The 24,494-nt window shown below is 46.2% G+C and overlaps 1 protein-coding gene across 1 annotated transcript; it reads right to left on the bottom strand.

The window, feature by feature from the left end:
* Positions 1–928: 928 nt before the first annotated feature.
* Positions 929–1,951, bottom strand: P2RY10 (P2Y receptor family member 10; the record flags this gene model as incomplete). Its single annotated transcript, XM_080624851.1, has 1 exon — positions 929–1,951. One exon carries the CDS (start codon positions 1,949–1,951, stop codon positions 929–931), a length of 1,023 nt encoding a protein of 340 aa, XP_080480977.1.
* Positions 1,952–24,494: the final 22,543 nt, after the last annotated feature.

Below are 24,494 nucleotides of genomic sequence, written 5' to 3'. Positions count from 1 at the left end.
AGAGCAAGGACCTGAATGCTACCACCGGCATCATCAAATCCACCCGCACCGATGCTGAGTCTGACTGTGCCCAGCCTGCAGCATGCTGCTGGCGGTCCTGTTTCCCAGGATCCAAAGGCAAAGGCCACGTATTGATGCCCCCCTTGCCAACACGGGCAGCTTCAAGGGAAAGGAAGTTACTTGGAGAAAAAGAAGGTCTTTGAGGAGCCGTTGGGAGAATTTCTCTTGCAGAGGGTCTCACACCCACAGTAGGTGCAAGTTACAGGATGTATCAGCAATTAAGGAGCAAACTTAGAGCTTGGTGAGGAGGAAATAATGAATGAGAGCAGGAGGTGGAGTGCAGGAAAGACGAATCAGAGGTAAGTGTGGTGACCAGTGGGATGCACTCGGCAGCGGAAAGCCGAGGCCGCCTTGCTGAAGCAAGCTGCCTGCCTTCATGCATCTGCAGCACTGACTGCAGAGAGAATAATGCCATTTATTATTACTGGCCATTTTCAGGTTCTTGTATGGATTGTGTGTGTTTAGCAGGGATGACGCTTCAGCGGATGTCAGTGTATGGATGTGGGATTGTCTTTGGCTTGATCATAGAGCCATGGAGGTGGGAAAGTAGAAGAAAAACTTCCGGGAGATCTCCACCATTTCCTAGCAAAAGCTTTGTCACTCCCTCCTGTATCTTTTCTAGCCCAGATAGGTCAGGCATGTGTGGCACAGCACTAAGTGTGGTCACGCCAGTGGGGCCACTCTTCAGCTTCCTACCTCTGGGTCTTAAACAGAGTTTTATCTTCTGTATACCCGAAGATTTCCACTGCCACAAAACTCTCCTGGATAAACCTGCAGGATCTTCCACAATGGAGCTGGTAATCAAGGATCATGGAACAGTCCCAGATTTCATATGAAATATCTTCATCCTTTTAACCTGGCTTTCCTGTCATTCCTTAATTGATGAGGCACTCTCTTTGCTCATGAGTCGGCTCCTGATGACCATGCTGCTGTGCTTTGATATCTGGTCCTGGAACTCTGAAGTCATAAAGAAATACAGGATTGGATCCAAGCAGCAGTCCAGACTTGCAAGACTTAAGCAAAAGGGTTGGGCATAAAGCGTGATGGTACTCAGGAAGCAGTCTGTGATGACATTTTCTTTCACCAACATGTAGAAAAAGAAGTTGATGTGGTATGGTGCAAAACACACGCAGAACACGATGGCACACATGGAAACCATCCTTAAAGCCTTCCGCCTCTCACTGCTGTTTTGAAGTGGTATCTGGAAGCCTCGAAGAGAGTCTTTTGTTTTCCAAGTACAGAATAAAATAATGCTGAGAGGGCCAATGAACCCGAAGAGCTCGGCTGTGCCCGTCATCAGCACAGTGGCCAGCTTGCTCTCAATCTGCCGGACTTGAAGGTCTGCAAAGCAGGTATTTGTGTTTTTGGCTAGCCCATAGCTCCGCATGATGGGGAAGGGTAAGCACGCCACCCCAACAAAGAGCCACACCACAGCGCTGATGGCTACATCGTACCGCCGCTTCCAGTCCTTGGCTTTGAATGGCTGGTACAAGAAGAAATACCTCTGAATGCTGATACAGGTGAGGAAACAAATGCTGGCGTACATGTTAAGGTACTTCAAGTAGAAGCACAGTAAGCAAAGGAATCTCCCAAAAGGCCACGTGGAGTTAATGTAATAATATATTCTCAATGGCAGTGAGAGGACGTGAGCCAGGTCAGCCACAGCCAGGTTGATCATGAAGATGACGGCTTTGTTGTTCTTGCTGATGAAGCGGCACAGGACCCATAGGGCAGCGCTGTTTGCCAGGAGGCCAGGGATGAATATGAGGGTGTACGTGGTGGCGTACAGGTTGTTTTTGAACGTTATGTTGTGGCTGGAGCAGGTCTGGTTGCTGTGTGTCATGACGGGGCTGCTGGAAACATCTGTTGTGGTATAGGGTGGGTGGATCATTCCTGTAGAGAACAAAAATAGGAGCTGTGAAGTCAAAGGCACTGCAAGAGCTGTCAGTATTCACATTTGCATTTCCTATTTGACTATTCTGTACAAAGTAGAGGTTTGGAAATGTCTTCTATATAAACCATCCTGCTATCTTCTTCACAGCTGCCCTTTCAGAGGTCTCCCACTACTCACACAGAGGTGGGGCACCATTCCTGTTGTGTCAGTCCCCTTTCCCAGCTGTCTGAGTGCAAAAGCATGAGTGAAGCTGTGCCATATTGCTAACAGAGGAGCAGGAGAAGCTGCCTACCCTTCTGGCCATCTCCTCAAGGCCATATGTGGTTTTGCCTCTGGGTAGCAGGGGAGGCATACATGGAAGAAACATGTGCCACAGCCCAGCTTCTGCGTGTGAGCAACCACGTGGCCCAACTGGCAAAATGTGGGTGTCAACCACTGAATCATAGCTGCCATTAAGCTGTAGGTTAACTACTGTGTGGGTGGTGTGTCTCCTGACCCCATCAGTGGACCTCATGGACCCACCTTCTCTGGCATGATGGGGTCAGGATATGTGGAAAAGGGGAGCAGGGAGTGGGCTTGAGAAGTTTGACTGTTGTAAATGCAGCCATGTAAATGCTCCTGAAATCTGCTGCCATGTATTTAACGTAAGGTCACAAGCAGAGGCCTAATCTGATCACCAGCTTCCATTTCTCACCACTCCAGCAGCCTCAGTTTAACTCCTATTTTCCATCAGATAATTTTGGGTTTAGATGCTACCAACTTCTGATTCTCCTTTGATTCACACAAGTGGGGATGGCAAAATGTCACATGTTGGGCCACATTTTTGTCAGCTATTGTAACTGGGACTTGTCTTCAGTAAGGCAACACAGGCAGGAGGAGTTTGGTTTTATCAGGTGTTTCCCCATAGGGTTATACTTCTCATTATAGTGATTCCCTCCTATGTCTAACAGAACATTTAAAATTGAATATCAGCTTCCTACTTCATGTGGCACTGCAGACACTGATTCATTCTTTCTGACTCATATCCTGCACCGTTGGCAAGGGGCATTTGCCAGAAGAAGTGTCTCTGTAGGTGCATATTAGTAACTTGTACCCTGTTACTAATGCTTTTTTCCTTCATGTTACACAAAAAGAGAAGACTTTAGAGCTCTCAAGTGACAAAGAACACAAATAGCTGTTTTTGCAGCTTGTTAATCATAGCAGAGCTTGGACTTGGCAGCTCGTACAGACACTGCTCAAATCTGCTACTGAAGGGCTGTGATTCAGGCCTCAGAAACACTCAGGCCGTGGCAAGATCCCAGCATGGCACAAAGGCCACCCTCACTGTGGATGCAGTGGTTCTGGCTGATGCTGATGGTGAGCAGGGGCACCTAACCACTGCTTCTGAGGGCTCCTCAAACAGATGCTGAGGCCCACTTTCTTTTTCAACTTGTCTTTCACTCTCTCACAGTCTTCAAAACGCAAGGGCTACGTGTTTATCCCCTGCAGCACCCCCAGCTTCAGCAGCTGGGCTGCATCTTTCAGTTACACCAAACATCAAAGAAATGCTGCAGTCAAGAAACCCACTATCTAATCACCTTCATTGACCAAGATGACACACGTACATGGAGAACTGATGCCCCCCCAGTTTGGTTTTTTCCCCTCCAGGCTATCCCTCCAGTCTGCCATTCGCTCCCAGGAACCCTCGCCCCCCGGCAGCTCTGTGATGAGATGCTCTGCTCCATGCTCCCAGCTGCTCTCCACCCAGGACACCCCAGCCTTGCTCTTCTCATGAAGCCACAATATGCCCATGAGGAGGGAAGAGGCTCAAAAGGTGCTGGAAACAAGGGAAAAGATGCATCTGGTCCATGGCCTTATCTCCATCAGGCTGAGAAGCAATGTTGGAGGCCTCCTGCTCCCCTTTCTGGTGCTCCTCAGGAGCTCAGGGAATGGACAGGCATGGAGCTGAGCACTAGGTTGTTCATACAGGGTGTTGATTCTCAGGGCAGTAAGTTCTGGTTATGTTCCATTTCTTGAGAGTCCTATGAATTTCTGGCCCTCGGGGAGTTTGTGCTCCCTTTCCATCTGGTTTGTCTGCAGCTCTAGCTGGACACACTATCTGCTGCCTTTGTCTTCAGCAAGAGCACTGCTCACTACACCCAATTTCTGTCCCTTCAGTTGACCTCCCACTTTGCCAAGAAGCCATTAAAAAGCCATTTCCAAAGTTACAAGCTGCCTGGTTTCCCTTGGATGTCAAGGTTAGACCTGACTGCCTGGTGCTCCTCCAAATCACAAGTGCTTGGTGGCCATTGAAACCATTGAGAATCAGGTACGTTTGCAAAATGTTCTATTTTAGGGATGCACTTATATTTAAATGCTGGCCAGTGGACACGTGTTCTTCAGTTCAAATGAGTCAGAACAGCCGTTGCTTATTAAGATCCCTAGGTACAGTTAGCCCTTATTTACATTTTGTGTGACAGCTAAGGACCAGACTGCAGGGTCAGCAACCAGAATGATCAAGTTTAGGCTGCTGACTCAAACCAGCCTCTAAACAGAGCCATTTACAATAAACCACCGTGTCCAGGATGCGCTTGCTGTAACATGAGGGTGATGCTGCATGCACACGCTTGATACCAGAATTCAGCCTTCAGTTTCTGATTGCAGCAGGCTTGTCCAGGCATGCAGATGAGCACAGGGCTGGGCTGCAGCACGCCTGGGACCACGGTGGAGCCCTCAGCATGGAGAGGTTGCCCTTTGTCTTCATTTGCTAATTGTCCACAAGGTGTCAGAGTTAATCAAGGTTTCATCTCCTTGCCCTCCCCTTTAAGGTGTTTTTCCAAACCTCACAGGACCAGGGCTGTCTGAGTGGCGGGAGGCAGAAGTTTGAGTATGGTCTCCTGAGTTTGTGTTGCTGTCTTCCAGGGTGATCCCAAATTGGAAAGCTCTGTGTTGCTGAGTAACTGATATTAGGGGACGAAATGCTCCCAGAAATACTTCTCATTGCCGGTATTTACAGGTAGAAGAGTGTTGAAAAGATGCACTTTGATGGAGACCAGAGAGCTGCTTTGAACCTTTGAGCCAAAAGGTTATAAAACCCAACCTGTGGAAATGCAGGTAATGTCCCATCCCTACCACCCTGAGCAAATGTAACACTGGAATTGACAGTCACTTTCTGCATGATATATGTACAGCAAAGGTAGAAGCCTAAAGAGCTTCATCAGATTTTATCAGTGTTGACTTACATATTGCAGGGAGACGGCTCCTATTGGAATATTGTTTTCAGAATATGAAATTAAAAACAAGATTGGTAGTAAATAAATACACTATTATCTAACTATTAGTTTTTACATTATAATTATTTCTGAGGCTGTTGCAATAAGGATATAATTAAGTGTGCACATTATTACTTGTAGCTGAATGTTTGGAAACTAAACGTGGCATTTCTAACAAAAATGTTCATCCTGACAGGACTGAGGAGCATAGGAATGTCCATCAGCAGACAGGTTAACTGATCTGGTTGAGACACAAGTGCCTCTACACTCTGCCCTCATTGCATGGCCATGGATGTCTCACGCTATTGCACTCAATACTTCGGTATGAAACCTCTGCAGTTAGAAGTGGAACGTTCTACAGTTAAGGGTGCTTTTTCCCGTGGTGTTCTTCCACATCAAAGAACAGATCTGGGCTGCTGATCCTTTGTGATGAGCTGTTTTCATTTTGCAGCACTAGTCCAGTTCTCACCTCTGCGGCTCAGGCAGCTGAAGGCCAGGGCATGCACACGCAGCAGGATGCTGAGGTCTTGCTGGAGCGCTTGCTCCAGGCTGGCTGAGGGCTGTACCGTGAATGGACACCCATCATGGGTGCAGTTCCCAGGGACGGTGATGTTTGCACCAGTGCCAAGGTCCCAGAACTTTCACTGACACCAGAAAACATGCCCTTGAATCAAAATCACACTCTTCCTGCACACATCCTACTGCTCGAGCCTGCCACTGAAGTCCTCTCCTATATAGATCTGCAGCAAGCCAGATTTGACACGCTGACTTGCCTTCGGTGTGATTCCCTTTTGATTTGCTTTAAGAAATTTCAGATTCTGGGGCTGGCCACTGCGAATCCTGCTCTAAGTGCCTCACTGCAGGTGTGCTGTTTTACTGGGCTCCCATCAGAGCCAAGCTGCCAGTGCAAGTGAAAGCAAGATCATCAGTAAAGCACCTTTTCCAAAGTACAGTTTGAAAGCTTCAGTGCGTGAAGTTAAGTTTTAATCCTGACCAGTGACTGCAGTCTGAATTACGAATTAAGACTGCCTCTAGATTCTCATTAACAAAAGCAAGTCCAAGCACTCTTGCTATTTTTGTCATGTTGTGTCCCCTGACTATTATTAATTTCCTACCATTGCAACTCAGTCAAATAGCACTGGATGGCACAAAGACATGCAGCATGTCCTTTTTTTCATGGTAATATAAATCACCATCAGAAAAAACAGATTTGCAAGTTTCCCCTTTGGTCAAATATGATTTTACAATAAAATATATTCCCTGAGAAACCAGGCAAAAGAAGGAATTTGTGCCTAGGAGAACACTTGGAGAACCACTAATTGCCCATGCTATAACATTTTGCTTTCTCTTGCAACAGCAATTTCATTCAACCGCCGTTTCAACTCCTCCATGTGTTCACACAGAGGATTGGTGCACATGGAGAGCTGCCGGGTTTTTCAAGTCTCAAAGTGCCACAAATCTCCTTACGGAGAGAGCCAACCCCTTACGAAAAGCTGGAGAAGAGCAACATTTTCATAGGAGACAGCATAGGCTCATTAACGCTGGTTCTAGATGGCAAAGAGTGAGCTTAAAAGCAGTCTTACCTTTTCAGGCAGAAACCCAGCTACATGCGACTGTGCTGGCAGGAGGAAGTGGAGCGTCCCGTCTGCACCACACCAGCCTTGTTTACACGAGCACAGCGACCTACATGACATCATGGGGTGCTGCAAGGTGCTGCTTTGCCTGTGGCTCAGTGCTGGGGCTGCCGCTGGGGCAGGTGCTTGCTCCCAGCCCCTACCCGCTTCTGTGGGACTTGCTTGCTCCACTCCTGGCCCTGCTGAGTTCGGTCCTAGCCAGGCGTAGGCACGGTTGCCCCAAAATCACGTTGGTCCTACATGTTCTCTCCGCTGCTGCTCTGTTGGGATGGCTCAGCATCTCTTGGGCTGCTGTGTGGAAGAAGGTCCTAAGTGGAGCTGGGTGCTGCTCTGTGCAGAGCAGCCTGCTTCTTTTCCAAGCACAGCTCCAAGCTGACCATGGAAACCTTCACAAGGTTTCTGCTTGGCTCTCTTTGGGAAGTTCAGCCTTGGTCTCGCCTCCTGACTGCCAGGCTATAGCCAGTCATTGCTGTGTGTGAACTTCAGCTGCTTCGTGCTCTGTTTCAGCTGACGCAAAGTCCTCTTGCTGATGAAGTCTGACTTCCCAATGGCTTTTTATAGAGCTCCTATGAGCTTTGCTTGACATTTCTCTTGAACTAAATAAGCAGGCAGCTCAGTTTACACTTGGAACATGCTGCCATTGAGGTCAAACGGTGGCACTTCTGAAACTGTTTCACACAACAGGGTAGAATGCAGGCTCACTGTTACCCCAGGCAGTAAATACAGTGCCGAGGCTAGGACTTTGCCCACTTACAGGATCTAATTGTTTGGATTTTCATGAAGCCACCAAAAATCTGACCTGTTTTGCCTCTTCAGGATCAGCCTCTGGCTTACAGTATGCAACTGTCCGTGTGCCTCAGCACTTACACTCTCTTCTCTGTCTTGGTTTAAGAGCATGGAGTAGAACATCGCTACAGCTACCGCCTAACTTGGGGATAATATAGCTGTTGATGTCTGACTCTCAGAAACCTTAGAAATCCAGAACTAACGGCTCTGATTCAAGTAAGAATGCCACAATAGCCACCCCCTAAAATGCAGTGCTGTGCTTTACAGACAGTCCTGTTTCCATCAGTTGGCAAAGGAGGTTGGTAGAAGTTGGGAGATTGTCAGATGTTTATTTTCAGATTATTTAGATGGGCTTCGCGAAAAGCAACAGTAGGCTTTGGCCAATGTTGCAGTGTTTATCAGTGCATCCTGTTTAGCTGAATTTTAAAGTTCATCAACAATGAAAACATATTTGCTGGAATTGATCCAATCACAAAGTTGTCTTTAATATAAAATCACTGCACAACACTCTGCAGCCCAACAAGCTAAGAAGAGCCTGATCTGGGAACAGCAATTCAGAAACAGTTCCCTGGCTGACCCGACCAGCGTTTGCAGAAAACAAACATTATCAGATCTTCTGCAGGTGCTCTCTTCTCTGCATGGACTTCCATCTTTCACTTGGTTGTCACTAATAGACTTGATTGACAGCCACCATCTTTGTAGCAAGGAAAGATGAAGTTGATTCCAGCTGCGCTTGTACATGTGAAACATCGCAGTGAGAGAAGTCAACTGTAAGAATATAAAAGGATGCTTGTGAAAATGCACTGTGTACTTGAGAATCTGAACTTACTGTAGGGATTTTGCAGACAGTTATACTGGTTGAAGATGTACTTTCCCTATAGATCTATTTTCCCTGATTACGCAGTTAAAACTTCGATTTTAGCATGCCAAAGACTGTTCCTGCTCTTGCTTATTGCTTACCAGAATCATGAGCTTGCCAGGCATATTTGCTACCATAGTTACCTATATTAGAGGAGAGCTTGGCTTCTGCAAAACAGCATGGGCAATATTTCCTGGAGTTCAGCAAAGGGGCTGGATCTCAGCTGTGCCTGTGCACTGTGGGTTGGTCACTTGTGGACCTTCCCCAGGTGGTCTGCAGTATGTCTTTAGTGTCCTCCACCACGGAGATGAGAAGCTTGTTTGGAGCAGCCTCCTTGAGAAGAGGATGCCCAAGATGCTTCAGCCCGCACAGGTGCCGGTCAGTTTGGGAGGCATCAGGGTTTCACCACAGCAGCAGGCTGGACATTAGCTGCTGCAGCACATTGGTGCCAGCACTGCTGCTGTTCTGTGGTGAATAGCATCAAAAGGAGCGTGACCAGCAGGTCGAAGGAGGTGATCCTGCCCCTCTACTCTGCTCTCGTGAGACCTCACTTGGAGCATTGTGTGCAGTTCTGGTGTCCTCAACATAAAAAGGACATGGAACTGTTGGAACAAGTCCAGAGGAGGCCACGAGGATGATCAGGGATTGGAGCACCTCCTGTATGGAGACAGGCTGAGAAAGTTGGGGCTGTTCAGCCTGGAGAAGAGAAACTGCGTGGAGACCTCATAGCAGCCTTCCAGTATCTGAAGGGGGCCTACAAGGATGCTGGGGAGGAACTGTTCATTAGGGACTGCAGTGACAGGACAAGGGGTAACAGGTTCAAACTGAAACAGGGGAAGTTTAGATTGGATCTAAGGAAGAAATTCTTTACTGTGAGGGTGGTGAGGCACTGGAATGGGTTGCCCAGGGAGGTTGTGAATGCTCCATCCTTGGTGGTGTTCAAGGCCAGGTTGGATGAGGCCTTGGGTGACATGATTTAGTGTGGGGTGTCCCTGCCCATGGCAGGGGGGTTGGAACTGGATGATCTTAAGGTCCTTTCCAACCCTAACTATTCTATGATTCTATGATTACATGCTCTCATGGCTTGAGTGAAAAAAGCATTTGTCTGTTTGTCTGTTAATGTGCAAGAATGCATGAAAACCTGTAGAAACAAATTACAACCCTTAGTAGGAGCCAGGGGAAAAACAATTCTATGTCTAAATTAGTATTAGTATCACTAATATGATACGATCATTAACATTAGCATGAAATAAAGACTCAGAGTTAGATTTCATGCCATGGCACGGACAGCGAATCTATTCTGCTGACAGCTCAAACCTTCATAGTATGTAAAAGCAAATACTGAATGGAAGATAATACCGAGAAGTTGCACGAGTTTGGTCATAAGTTGCACTATAACAAGCAGAAAGTAAATATTTGTATCCTGATTGTCTGTCTTCTGATGGAGAATCAGGCAGGCATATTTAAAGTACAATGACTTAGAAAGTGAAAAGCATATATGCGGATTAAAGCGTATAAATGTGTTGTTTATTCTAAACCCCTCCTGAATGCTATAATCAGATAACAGAAAGAGGAACACAGGATGGCAAACATTTCAGCATTCTCTACTTTTATCTGCATATTTGCGTGCCCAGATGGTAATCAGCTTTTCCTTTTCAAAAAAATGAAGTAGGCATATTGAAAAGGTAAAAACTGGGTGTACTGTGAGAAATAATTTCTAATTACCTGCCTGTGTTTTTATGGCAACTGAAAAATCATTGCTCATTAGTGACTTTTTTGCTGTTACAGAGCTACAGTTACATAGCACAGTTAAATCATGTTGCTAATAATTTCCTCTGATCCTAATACAGATGCACACGTTACTTTTGTCCAAAGGAGAGGCAGATTCTGTTTGAAATAGGTAAGTTTTTAATTCAAAACAGGAACATTTCCTAACAGAGAAGCCTGCTAGTTCTGCCTTAGTTCATCGCTGAACACATCCCACAGTACTCACTGCCTTCCGTGGGCTCTTGAAACTGTGAATAGATAATGAATTGAAAACATTCACCTCCAAGTCTTTCTGGTAACAAAAATACTCCTCTCTGACAGCAGAAAGAGAAAGGAAATCTTGGAATGTTTTAGAGTGTGGGGTACCCAAAACCCTGGAAGCTCAGCCCAGATTTTATTCAGACCAGCTGAGCACCTTGAAACTCTGGAAATGGAAGAAATGCAGATTTTCTTGTGGGAAATCTAGGGCTTGCCAGTGCCAGCCGCACGTATTTACCCATCAGAACCATTGCTCTTTTGTTATTGTTATTTAACTCTGAAGTTCTGTTTTTCAGCAGAAGCTAAAAAGGAGGAAATAAGTCTTCACTCTAAGACACCAGAGCCTCTGAGAAGTATTTTCCTTGCAGCTGATACTAAAAATAGCTTCATTGGTTGTCTTTGCTGAAACGCCTTTGCCATCCTTTACAGTTCAGAACCACCGGACACACAGAATCCAGTAACTATGGAGGGGATAAAAGAAGGGGAGGGAAGGGGGTGGGCATGTGGGCTTATTTTTGTCTGTGCTGATTTTAATCTCTTTGCCCATTTTGTTCAAGAGGCTTGCAAAAGTTCTGTTTCCAAGGGTGTGAGTAACCCTGTAGTAGCAGCTGCTGCAAGGCTGCACAAGTGATTCCATTTTCTCGTTCACACAACGTATTGAACACCTTCACGTGCCTTTAGGGGCTTTATGCTAGCTGCCATTGCTCAGTGCCCAGCAGGGTTCCTGGAGAAGAAAGACTGGCACAATCTAGTGAGATCCAGCTAAATGTAAAGGTTATACCATTAACAGGCTGTAGAGCATCTCTGCATAAGGATCTTCTAGTACCAGATCATCATTCTAAGGAAACTAAAATCAGCTTAGAAGCTATCTGCTAGAGTTATGCCAACTCTTACTTACATGCTGGTGACTAACTCCTCCTGTATTGGCAAGCCAATTATAAGAGTAGTGGTAATAAAGCCTGCAATAGTGATGGGAACTTGAGCATCCTCAGGTTGCTGCCATTGGTAACCTACCTGAAACAGAATAGCTGGCTTTCAGGAAATGAGGTTTTGAACCTGTATTGGAACCATTCCCGTGCCCACAGTGCAAGCCATCAGATGCAGTAACTGTGAAGTGCAGCAGTGCCTGTGTCAGCAGGGGAAAGTTCATGAAACTGGTGTGGGAACATCCATGCTTCTGAGTTCAGATATTTGCATGTTTGTGGTACTTCCTCTCAGCAGCCCAAAGGAGTTCCCATCCGTTACATGACATTGCTTAACAGGAGAGCACAGCATGATTTAACACAGGGGGAGAGGCAAAGAACTGGGCACCAGGAAGGCTGGAAGGAATACAAAGCTTCTCCAAAAGCCATTGGCGTGCCAATGTCCCAGATATTGTCCATGATGTTGCAGGGAGCTGCAACCTGAACATGATGGCTGCACAGTGAAGGGCAAGCATTTTCATGTGAACTGGAACACAAAAAGCAATGGACTCCATGGGGGATTCCCAAGACTGGAAAACACCCTCCCGACAAATATGAGCAAACTCCACTCATGTTCTTCATCACACTTGCTTCACAAGGTTGTGCTTCCCCTTTCACTTCATTTGGTTAGATAGCAGCAAGGGTTTCAGCAGAGAACTTCATTAAACATGAAAACTAGGAATAACCTGACAAGAATGAAGTCAGACTACTAACATACACAAATGAGATTGGCAAGGTTAAACCATACGAGAGAAAAAGCAAAAGCAAGTCAACTAAACTCAAGACATCAAAGTACCGGTAGGGGCTTGGCACTAAAGCTAATCCCCTGTAAACCCCTTTCATATCTTCTGCTCTAAACAAAGCCAACTGCAGCTGAAGGAAGATTAAAGCCTTCACAACTTCACTGGCTGTCCTTCAACACAATAACCAAGAGCGTGCAGGCAGCAGCACATGGGCTGAGGCTCAAGCAGCCGTACATGTCACTGGCAGGACTTAGGCTAACAGGAATCCAGGCTGGAAAACTCTTCTGGCATCCAGTCAGTAAAGAGGCCAAGAGGGTGCAGAAGGCCTGAGGGATACATGAACAGAGAACAGTGGAATTGCAATGGAAACACATTCTATTCCTGCTCTGTAGGACAGGACTGCACCTCAAATGGGATGTTTCCAAAAGGAGGTAGGGAGGTGTCTGTGTCCCCAGAAATCTTCCAAAGGGGGCAACATTACAGTGGAGGGGTGCAGCAAAAGGCCTATCAGGTGCCGAGTGGGACAAACAAGATGTCTTATAAACATGAACACAGGGTGGGGTGCGTGCCTTGGTATCAAGATGTAAACCTGTTCAGAGGAAAAACTAAGTTCAATGAAGTCAACAACTAACACCAAGAGACCAACAGCAACAGTTGTATTTCAGGTATACTCTGGGTAGCTTCTGTCTGGAAAAGGACTCCAAGGAGAATCTTTCATAGGGAAAAATGGGCTCACTAAACAATCGTTTTATCATTTCATTAGGATCAGAAGCAGCACTGGCTATACCTACAAATCAAAGCATCAACAACAAGGATTTCACTGGTTGATTGGAATAATGAAAAGACATGAGAAAGTTTTGCTCCTACCACTACTTTCCATGATTCTAGCAGAGCAGGATAAAGTCTTGGGAGCTGGTCTAATTTCCCTGCCCAAAGGCAGAGGTGCAAGGATGTATGAACATGCAGATAGAGCAGCTTTATCTCAGCCCTTCCTGAGAAACATTAGCTAAGCATAATCAGTTTGGGGTTTGGTTTTTTTTGCTTACGAAGATCTTTTGTAAGCTGTCATTCTTGCACCAAGTGCCTAACTGTGCTTGGACTCTACTGAAGCTGAACACCACCAGTTATGGGCCAAGTTTGCACCTTCCTGTAGGTGTGGAGAGAGCTACAGCTGAAGACCTACAAGTTCTACAGCAAGTTCTAGGCAGATGGGCACAGGAGAGCTGGGAAGAGGCACAGAAAAGAGCTGTGGCATCCCAAAAGAAGGTGGATTTGATCTTCTCAGGCTGGTGGGAGGGAGGAGAGCAGGAGCCAACAGGACTGCGCGTCAGACCTGGGGCCTGCTTCCCATTTTGGAGAATGCTGTCCTTTGCTTGCGTCCCACGAGGACTGTTAAATCCAGCTGTGTATTGGAAGGAATGAGAAAGTCTTTAGTATTCCAGACAGTTCATTTGGATAGAGGAGTCAAGATTTCCTTGGCAATGATAATTCATTGGCCCTGTTGCTATTTTCAGTCACTACTTCTCCTTTTGACAATTTCTCCAGTATCTCTGTCTTTCAGTTGTCTCCTTTTTTCTATTTTCTGTTTCAAAGCTGTCTTTCACCCTTCAGTTGTTGCTTTTCTCCCACACCTGGGGAGGAAATGCAACACAATAATGCCTTCATTACGTCTGCAGCATTCTGTGGGTTTGCTATGCTTTGAGCAGAAGGCATGCTTCAGATTCTGGGAGGACACAGTGGTTAAGCTACATCTTCATTTTCTTACTTTTTCTTTTCTTCTCTTCTCATTTTATTCCTTTTTTAGCTTCTCACCTATTTAGTTTTCTATCCATAATGTGGATTGTATCAAACTACCAATTCCTTAAATGGTATTTCTGAAGCTGGGGTATTGGTTACCTTAAGGGATTTTACTCTAAGTTGGAAGCTTCTAACCCTACATGATCAGATATAGGATTAATAAGCTAGAAGAAGGAACATTTGCTGCCTTTAAGTCAGTCTAAACTTGTTTTCCCCCCTGTATTACAGTTGTACATGGAGAGGGAAAGTGCCACTACCACTTGCACTACCCTTGAACCAGTACCACAACTCCTACCTTCTTTAGGGCTTAAACCTAAGCTTTAACTGCCAAATCCCATGCAAACATTTGGGTTTTTTTGTTTCGGTGGTTTTCTGGGGTTTGGGGGGTTTTTGATATTTTTTTTTTAATATTTTTTGGCGTGCAAAGCTTTCAGAAAAGACTTTGGGGATTTTTTTTCTGTTTATTCTTCATAAGCAGAACACAGATGTTTCCCAGATCTGTCAGTAATTCTCAGGTTCCTCTTCCACATCTCTATCCGCCCCATCTCAGCTTCTCCCAGCATGACTTGTATCTTTGCATCTAGATAAAAAAAACCCCAAACATTTTTAGCCACAGTAAGGGACAAAATGCATTGGCTTGAGTAGCTGCGTCTCATCAATTCATGGCGCAATCATTTTTTTCTGAGAACTATTATGCAGTTAAAAACAAAAAAAAAAAGCCACCGGTTTGTGGTCAAGACAGTGATGTGAGAGTTTTACTCAACTGAATAACGGTGTCAGGGTGCAAAGACCAGCCATGGTGATTCCTGTTTCTTTCTTTCTAACTGGAAAGAGAACTAATGGCTGGAAGAAGCACCAAACAATCGCTGTATCCTGGATTTCAAGTTAGCTCTATTAACTTGTATTTATTAGATTGCCACAGAGCGAAAGACACCGGGCTTCATCAAAGCCGTATCCTGCCTTTTGTCAGCAGTCTCAGCCCGTGCTTCAGAGGAAGGAGAGATGCCTTCCAGTGTGTAACAGTGAGGTTGCATGTCTCAGTGAGGAGGGAAATTCCAGTGAGAGCACAAGGGCTACCGCGAGGGCTGAGCAGTGTTTAACCACCCTTACTCACTGCAGCCGTGCTGTGGCTGGTGCGTGGTTAGACAGCTCAGGCCAGCAAGATGTGTCTGGGCCCTGAATGATGGGAGAGGTAGGAAACAGAAAGGGATAAGCATTTCTTGAGCAGTCCATGGACCAGCTTGCAGGAGGAGGAAGGGAGGGTGACTGCATACAGACTGACACAGACACCTCTGAACCGTAGAATAGGCACTGCAGAGCAGTCAGAAATAGCACCGATTTCACGAGAAGTCAGGCTAAGTCTGCAAGCAGGAAACATTGGTTATTTACTGGCAATATGATTTCTTGTTAAAACTGACAAAAGTAAGTAGTCCTGTTTTCATGGCGAGGGAATGAGCAAAGGCAACAAAACATATTTTTGCTCTCTAAACTGCATATTAAAGCCATTGCAGAAGTGAGAAGAGCTCTGCAGCTGAGGGAGCTCATTGTTTTTCTGCTCCCATTCAATGGTCTCCGTTTAAACATGACCCTTTTCACATTAAGGTGTGAACTCATCACACATAGCTCAGCAGCCTCTTCTATTACAGCTGTATTTCAAAAGTTACACATTTAAGCCCAAAACTCAGCTACCTTTCATATCACAGCTGCTACTTCACACCAGGCTATATACAATTTTCACCTCAGACTGTTCCAGAGCAGTTCATGGCTGCTCTCTGCTTGTGTGTGTTGGGAACAGACCCATGGTATCTGTGTATCTCTGAGCAACAAGTGGCCCCATGCCTGATGTTTGGATGCTTAAGTGACTGCAGTGGGTTATATGCAGCTCACTGGTTTCTGCTCCAGCCCTGGGGAAGGCAGGCTTATCCAGAGAGTAGGTGCTGCAAGCAGGGAGCTCAGAGAGGAAGCAGAGCCAGTGAGGTTTCTCTCCCTCTTCTGGCTCAGTGAGTCTTGAATTCTTGGCTGCACAAGCAGAAGAGCTGAGAAAGGAAAGGTGGAAAGGCATCTTTCCTTCTTACAAGTGCGTTAGCTAGCTTACGGCACTTGAGTGCTGGAAGTCACCCTTGAGGTATGTGATGTGGTGGGAATCCACGTTGAACACCAGCACTGAGCCAAGCAGGTCCTCCATCCGCATGGAAATTACAGGGGACAGGAGCTGCACCACAACTGCCAGACGTTTGGTTTCCATTTCTTTATCTTACACATCCCTGTGTTTTGTGAGGAGCCTGATCCTGTCCCCGCAAGTGTACCTTGAGCGCAGGGACAGCGTGCTATGAGTTGTCCGAGAGGCTTGAAGGAAGAGCTCTTTCCTGTATCCCTGCCAGACTGAGGCAGGATTTCAGTGTTGAATGGCTCTGGACAGCACAGCTCTGGGCATGTGGCACAACTCCAGGCACCTTCTGTAGCACAAGTAGAAACATAAAGTGTCTAAAGCGCTTGGGCACATCAGGGCAGTGCTGGCTGCCTGTGCCTGCAGTTTTGGTACCTCTGTCTCGCTAAAACCACTTCTGAGAACCCCATCCTTTGTTCAGCCTCAGCTTGCATGTTTGGGAGTGTGCTTGCTGATGGGAAGACAATCAGAAGCTTTCCCCATGTAGGTCACCAAAGAAAGCTTTGATGAAAAAATGCTTTCTTTTCAGCCTGTTGCTCACCACGAGAGTAAAGTTGAGCAAAAGGCTGCTAATACTGGAACACTGGCCATGCAGCTGCATGACACCCAGCACTGACCTGGCTGAATTCACTGAGGGTCATGAAATTGTCACATTCCTTCATGAAATCGCCACTGAGAGTGGCATGCTTTGTGGGAATTGTCTGTCCTTCTGTATAAATCCATCCTGTACTTCCCTGCTTGCCCTGATCTGTGTGGCTGAAGCGTGACTGTCCCAACCAGAACCCAAACCAGCTCTGCCTGTTGGATAATCCCATGGTGCACAAGTCCCACATCTCCCTGTGCTGCAGAATGCTTTACCCTCAGACCATGTAGCTCCTGCACTGAGCAGTGTGGCTGTAACTGCACAGTTCCTTGCATGAGCTGTCTGGATATTTATACAGCTTTGTGGGCAGGCTTCACAGCACAAACTGTTTCACGCAGCTGTGGTTAAACTGTTATTAGCTCCCCAGGCAGCAGCTCTGAATGCCCCTGAGCTATGAGATGAAGCACAGTCAAATGTTGGTGGTTTTATATAATTTCCCTGATTAATTATGAGAGCCCCTCATGGCCTTTAATGTGTTCATCCTACCAGGAAAGGCAGTGGCATTAGCTCCATTTCACAGAGAGAGCAGCACCAAGAAACAGCAAGGGACGAGACAAAAAGCTTCTGATTTCTCATGTTGGTCTTGGTCCCTTTATCAGTGTCAGTGCTTATTTGGCTCTGCCTTTACCAGTGCCCGCCCTAAGGGGAGATCTCCCTGTGCAGAGGTTCATTCACACCATAGCTCTGCTGATGGATGCAGCCATGCCAATCCAGCTGGCCAGCCCACAGCCCTCCAAAAAGATCCTCAGAGGTTTTAGAGCCTTTTAGCCTTCCTAAAGACCACAATGTGTCCAGCAGACCACAGCAGGCTCAAATCACCCCCTTCTGAAACAGCAGCTCCTTCTCATTCCATTCACTGTTCCACCTAATGCTGTGCCATTAGCACACCCATCTCGCATTGTAGGATGGATAGCTCTCCTTATTTCTGTGCTTGCGAACCCAATCTTGACCGTCACTGGGGCTGGCTTCCAGGTAGTGCCACCCTTTCTATTTACTTGCTGGTGTGTCACTCTGTCTAGATCTATTTTCTAAGCAGTCCTGGAAAAGACTCTGGAAGGGGTAACGCAGGTGAAGGCAGATGGAGTTGCATATGAGATAGAGTTGCATAAGGAGATAGAGTTGCAATGAGCGGTCTGGGTACAGTGCAGCAGGGCACTATTCCTGTTTGCTGTGCATTGCCTGACAGCTCTGTTGGTTTTGCCACATCAGCAAGGCTGCTCCCATCACCTAGAGCCTGACATTTGGACAGTCCATGTAAGAGAGAACTACGGATGAGGTGAACGAAAGACTTGGATTGGGAACCACTGGAGAACCTCAGGAGCTGCTCATAGTCTAGCCCAGTGCAGAGCAAGGTGGCAGAGAGGAAGCAGGGCAGTCAGGTGAACCACAGACATCTTGCATGTGCCTCTGCCTCACACAAACCTCACAGCTCTTTCAGAAGCTGTTTGGGCTTTGGCCCTTGGCTCTTGCCTCTGTCAAAGCCATGGCTGATAGCTTCTGTGATGGAAATTCATGCTCCTTGCAGGCTTCACAGGGTCCTTCCATGAAGCCATGTGGCAGAGTTGACTACAGCATGCAGGCAGGCACGATGCAGGGCAGGAGGGATGGGAGGTGAAGACCATCACCAGGCACATCCAGTCTCTGTGCTCAAAGGAAGCCAGCAGAGATCTGCTGAGAAGGTCAATCCTGGATTCACGAGAGCACATTCCCACACTGCATTCGGCAGTTACAGTGGTGGTGAAGAGAGGAAAGGGGCCTTTGCTGTGCAGACAGGGCTTCGGTTTACTGGAAAAGGAAGAAGGTTTTTGAGGGGGCCACTACAAGAAGCTTGTGTGAGTGATTCAGTATCTTATTGTAGAAAAGTCTGGAAGGCTGCAGGGCTCCACAGCCAACGAAGTCATAGCAGTGATGTTTGGCAGCTGCTGCACCCACTCACTAGATCTTTGCTAGTTAATACCCTTAATGGCCCTGAACAGTCTCACCTGGGGCTCCCCACACCTGCAAATGGCTCTATTTAAGCTCAGGCTTGGACTCTAAATGCTTTTCCCACCTTGGTGTGGGTGTACCTGTCTCTGGGCTTGCCTCTGGGATGGATGGCAGCAGTACAGGTAATTTGTCTCTGGGGTGGGCCTTTGGATGCACGTTGCAGTTTGTTTGCAACCTGGCTATGGATGGGAGGGGTTTTGAGTCTTGTTGCAGCCTGTTCTCCAGCCCTGGCTCTGCTTCCCTTTGTCTCTGTTTGGCATAACTATATGGATACTGGACCTGGTTATGTGTGTGCCCTGGCTGGGACTGTTAACGGGACTTCCTTAGGCAGGGATTGTATCTGCTGGACGAGGGCGCTGGGATCACCTTTGGCTCCCAGGTTTCCTGCCTTTAGGGAGCAGCCACCCTTATGCTCCCTGATGGTTTCCTGTCAATCTGATGATGTGCATAACTTCCTAGGAATGCTTGAATAGCAGATAGTTGGACCAGTTAAAGGACTTAGAGGTTTATAGGTTTCAGGGTCAGTGTTAGGCTAGCCAATTTTAGGTTTCGGAGTGGGTGCAGAACTCAATAAGGTGTTGGTGCTTCTCTTATTTTCCCAGGGAAAAATACAGCATCTTGAAATGGGATCCGGAGCAGCCAGGGTTGTGTGCAGGAAGCAGCCTGAGCTGAGCTCGCAAGGAGCACTGAGCCCAGGGACTATTTTTACTTCTATTTTTAAGGAAGATGCTGCCTGTAATGGAGGTCTGTTAGCTTTTGCTTATCCAGAGGGTATAAATGGAGGATATCTGCTGTGTTTAGCTTCTCCAGAGATTCTTTAAGGATCTTGTTGGGACACAAGCAAGCACTATGCTGTGAGCCACTCATGCTGGGCTCCTCCTTAGTTACCAAAAAGAAATGGGCATGGTTAGGGTGTGATTGTTTTAGATACCTCTTCTAGGAGAAGCTAAACTTTGCTATTGTGAGTGTCTGTTTTTCTGCAGTGACTAAACGGAAGTCAAGATGATGAATTAGCACCTAAGCTTATGCAAGTTGTGACCCATGTGGGGTGTCTGGAGCCGTGAAAAGGTTAAGATCAGATATGCCTACAGAGCTCAGATGGAAGCATGAGAAAGTGCAGGATGTCAGCTTGGGATGTAAGTGCTTGAATTTCACTTGAATGAGCTGTCAAAATCCTTGTTGGGTCTTGCTTGGCACACCTGGTATAAAGGTCAAAGCAGGAGCTGGGCCCCTTCTCCTTCAACCCAGAGCCCTTCCAGCTGCTGAATTGCCTTTTCTTCCTCTTCTGACTATGAAACCACTGCCAATGGGGCCACGTAGCCCCCTCCCTTCTTCCTTGCCAGCCTCTCCAACCCATTTCTTGCTCCCTGGCAGACATGGCTGTGGAGCTAATTTCAATTTCAGGCAATTGTATTTACAGGGTAAATGGCTTTATAACTATTTCGTATTAGCTTCTTGGGCTTACTTGCTATTTTAAGCTCATTTTTCAGCTTCAAGCTCTAGCAAAATGGACTTTCCCTTGCTGAAAATGTGCGTTCAGAGCAGGAAGGAACTTGACTTTGTGAAGATTTATGTCCCTTTTAAGCTAATTATGTGACTGTTTGTAACAATAAGCTTCAGTTCCACTTTGGATAGTAAAATTTCTCTAAGCAGTTATTTGCCCCAGGCTATAAAGTATCTCCTACTGAAACTCAATGAAATGAAGGAATTCATACATATAAAACTCTGAACATGTGCTGTTAAAGTCTCGACCCTGTCTTTAATTGTTTGTGCAGAAGTCTAAGGACGTGGAGTTGGAAATACATTGTATGTGCACCAGTGTAAGAAACTGTTATTTTCTGGAAAGCACTTAAGGTTGTTTAAAATGAGATTTAAATGTTTTCTGGCTCTAATGAAAATGGACAAAAAAACCTTCTGTAGGTGTAGGGAGAGCAGAAGGTCATTTCGCTGTTCTTGACAAAGTCTGAAATGAGGAAAAGATGTTTCTTTGAGACAAAAACCTCACGAAATTTTGATACAAAGCACTTTTCCTCTGACAAAAGTTTCCATCAAACCAAACTTTATTTTCACAGTAAAGACGTGCGCAAAGGTTTTTAATCAAAGGTTCACTTCTGCAAGCACTTCATCTTCCTGTTGCTTCATTCTCCCCTTATTTCTTACTCTTTGCAGCTGCTGGGGTTTTTTTTCTTTCATTAAAAATAAAGCTAGATGGGCAGCAATAATGAGACCTCTACTGCTGCTGGTGCAGCACCTCCTTGCTGCTTCAGGGTGTCCCTGGGGATGCCTCACAGGAAAGAGTGGCCAAGGAGGGCTGACAAGTGCTGTTAGCTTTGGAAACAGAGGACATGACAGCAGAGCTGCTGTCCTTCTTCCTGCATGTCCAGGGGCAGGACACTGTTTCAGGAGGCTTGGCCCTCAGGCACCTCTTGGTCCCGGGAGCTGTGACCACACCAGGACCTTGTGGACTTGCAGGGTATATGGGGGAACCCACAGGTTGCTGCTGCACAGGGTGGGTGCTGTGGTAAGCACTTGTTCCTTGTCAGATCTCATCTGTTAACGCAAGCACAACAGCCCTGTGCATCACATCTGCCCTACATTCTCCCTTTGTGCAGCTCTCCTGACAATAAACATCATCTGCTTTTCTGCTTTCCTTCTCTCACTCAGCCTCCCTACGACCCTTGTAAAACCCCCTCTCTGTTCCGTTTTCTTTCTCACCAGTACTTGTGTCTCCTCATCCTCATCAGTTTTGAACACTTTTTCTTCAAGCAGGTAGATCCACCTGCTTTATCTTTACACTTCCCACGCTTGTTTCCACTACTGTTTCTTACAACCTGGCTCTTATTTAATTCATTTCCTGCTTAGTTTTCTTTACCTCTCTCTTACCTTTTCCATCTCTGAAATCTTTGTGTCTACAAGACTCTTCATCCCTCACAGCCTATTCAGATGTCAGTGTCCTCCAGGCTCTGGAGGACTGTTCCTGCCTTTGGCTATGTCCATTTCCACATCCTTTTGCTTCCCATACCCCTGCACCCCATGCCTTTTCTCCTCTTCTCCACCCCTGGTGGTTGATGGCCATCTTTGCTCACCAGCTTCTCCAGGGTCAGCTCATCTTTCTTTGTCTTCTCTTTGCAGTCTCCTCTTGCCTGCCGTGACCTCAATGATTCATCTTGCACTTTTGCTCCTTCCTTATGTTGCGTGGTCCATCCCGCCTGACAACTTCAGGCTCTGCCTTTCATCCCATGCCCTTTTTCTGATTACATGTATATGTGGCAATAGTGCCGTTACACTTCCCCAATGTACATGTGATTTATTGTTTTTCCTCAGAAATGGTGTTGTATTTAGTAATTCTCCTTCTCTGGGTTAATACAAACCCACGGTTCTGCCTTCTCTTGGCCACGTATCCGTAGTCTGTTGGTTTTCCTGGTCTCTATTGCTTTTTTTCAGAACACATCTTCCTGGCTTTTTAATGCTTCCTGAAGAACTGCCCTTCATTCTCTGCTATTCTCCCTCTGCACCGCATCTCTGGATAACCTCACAAGTAGAAAATCTAACGATTAGTTGATGTCAATAAGTAGCTGACCTGTCTCCGAACATCCTTGGCACAAGTTATCTCCCTGAGAGATGACCTGAGATTATATCCTGAGCATCCACCTTCATATTTCTGGTTGCTGACATTTAGCTCCTGATTCCCTGGGAAGAGCTGATCTTGTCCTTTCAGTTTCCAGTAAGCTGCAAAAGCACTTGAACGTGTGCATGAGCAGAGCATCAGGGTGGAAGTGAGCTGGGCCAGTGCTCAGAGGTGCTCATTGGAAAAGGAAAACAAAAACCTGCCATCTGGCAGTGACATCACTGCGGGTCCAAGCAAGCACCAGTGCTTTCCATTTGGAATTAAACAACTTTCTAAGAGGTGTGAAAGTGGGGAGCAAGAAGAGCTTTGTTCTCATAAACCTCAAAGGAGAAAGAACTTGGATTAAGTTTACACTCCAACAGGTGGTTCTTTTCTTTATTTTTAGCCACTCCATCTGTGTCTGCTTTGAAGGTCAGCCAGTTTCACATCAGCTTCTCATGGGAAGCTGAGGGTCTTTCAGATTCTCTGCTAGCAATATTCCTGATCAACTGTGCAATTAGGAAGTAATCAGTAGTTTGGTCTGCTTGGGTAACAGTTTGTGGCCCATCTTGTTGTGATAAGTCTTTATATGTGTGTATATATATATATATAATTGTTTGAAAAATCTGCTACAATGACCACGTTCCCTCCCATGCAATGGTGCTCTGGTCTGAGGGGCAATCAAGTCACCAAAAAGCACACTGATACCTGTATTTCTAGAGCCTCACACTGCTACTTGCAAGCATTTGTACACTGCTGCCTGCAGAGTTGCGGCTCTGCCTTGGCAATACCATGGGGTGTTACTGCCAAAGGGTGACTTTGAATTGCAGTTTTGAGGGTCACTTGCTAATCCATGAGCAATTTCTCATGACAAGGAGGTAAGGTGGTGGAAGTGGCCAGAAAGCTAGAGAACAGGCACAGCTGGGGTTTGTTCTGCACCTGAGCTGGGTCCCCAGGTCTGGACCAGGATGGGGAAGGCAGGAGAGGGCAAGCTTGTGTCAGCTGGTTCAATAGTTTCGTTTACATGACTGCTTTTTGGTTTGTTTTCCTTCTTCTCTTGCCATTCTTTAGATTATCTCGGTACCTATTGGGGGGGTGATTGTCCTATTGCATGTCAGTAAGTACACTGAAGAAGTATACGCAATGTTGTCAGGAAGAGACCTTATTTCTACAGGGGTATTTTAGAGCTTACTTGGCTGAAAGAACTAAGCTGCTTGCAGCAGTAAATCGGAACGGAACACTAACGGTTAGGAGTAGCTGATGTCCTACGATGGCTTGAGGATCCTGCAAAGCAGGGATGTTCTCGCCCAGCCACTGAGCTGCTTGGGTCAGTTCCTTCTCTTACTTTGTATTTCCCTTCCTGAACGCAGGATGGCGGCACATGCTTTAGGCATTAGAGTAATTTCTTTACGGTTGCTTGAAAGATACAGAAGAAATATTTATTCCCCCGTGCACACAAACCCTATGTCATCTCATATTCCTTTCCTTTACGAAACTGAAATCCATTCCTGACTCTTCCCCTTTAATTCAGTTCTACCATTATTCCTAATAATGAATTTTCTCCTGGTGTTGTGTCCTACTGCTTTGAATTATAATGGGGTTTGTGCAAGATGGTGCTTCCCTTGTGTAGATAGCACGGGTTTGGGGATTCTGCTGATAGGTAAATCTGTAGGGGGATAAATTCTTGCTATGGATACATGGAGGAGGGTTTGGAATGTCTCGAGCTAGCTTGGATAAGCAGCTTTAGCTGAGCTGGTGTTGAAGGGCCCTTATGAATTTCACTTTTCCTTGTGTTTCCTCTACTTACAGGGGCCATGTGGGTGGCAACAATCTTTTTCCTTCAAAGATATCATCTGTTTTCTTGGTCAGATGAATTTATGGGAGGTGACTCTTTCTGATCTATTTTACCAACTCCTGTGAGCCTCTAACATCATCTTCCTATGGTGTCTCACGGCTGCCCTCTGGTGCTGCTGGGGCTCTTATTGCCAGCTTTCTGGCTGTCATAAACAGATTTGCTCACAGATTCTGTAACCTTGAGTTATTGTGCGCTTCGTTTCATGTTGTGTATCTTTTGCCATTA

The sequence above is a fragment of the Psittacula echo genome, assembly GCF_963264785.1.
Source record: "Psittacula echo genome assembly, chromosome: 8".
NCBI lineage: Eukaryota > Metazoa > Chordata > Aves > Psittaciformes > Psittacidae > Psittacula > Psittacula echo.
This window is presented reverse-complemented; position numbering and strand designations above follow the sequence as displayed.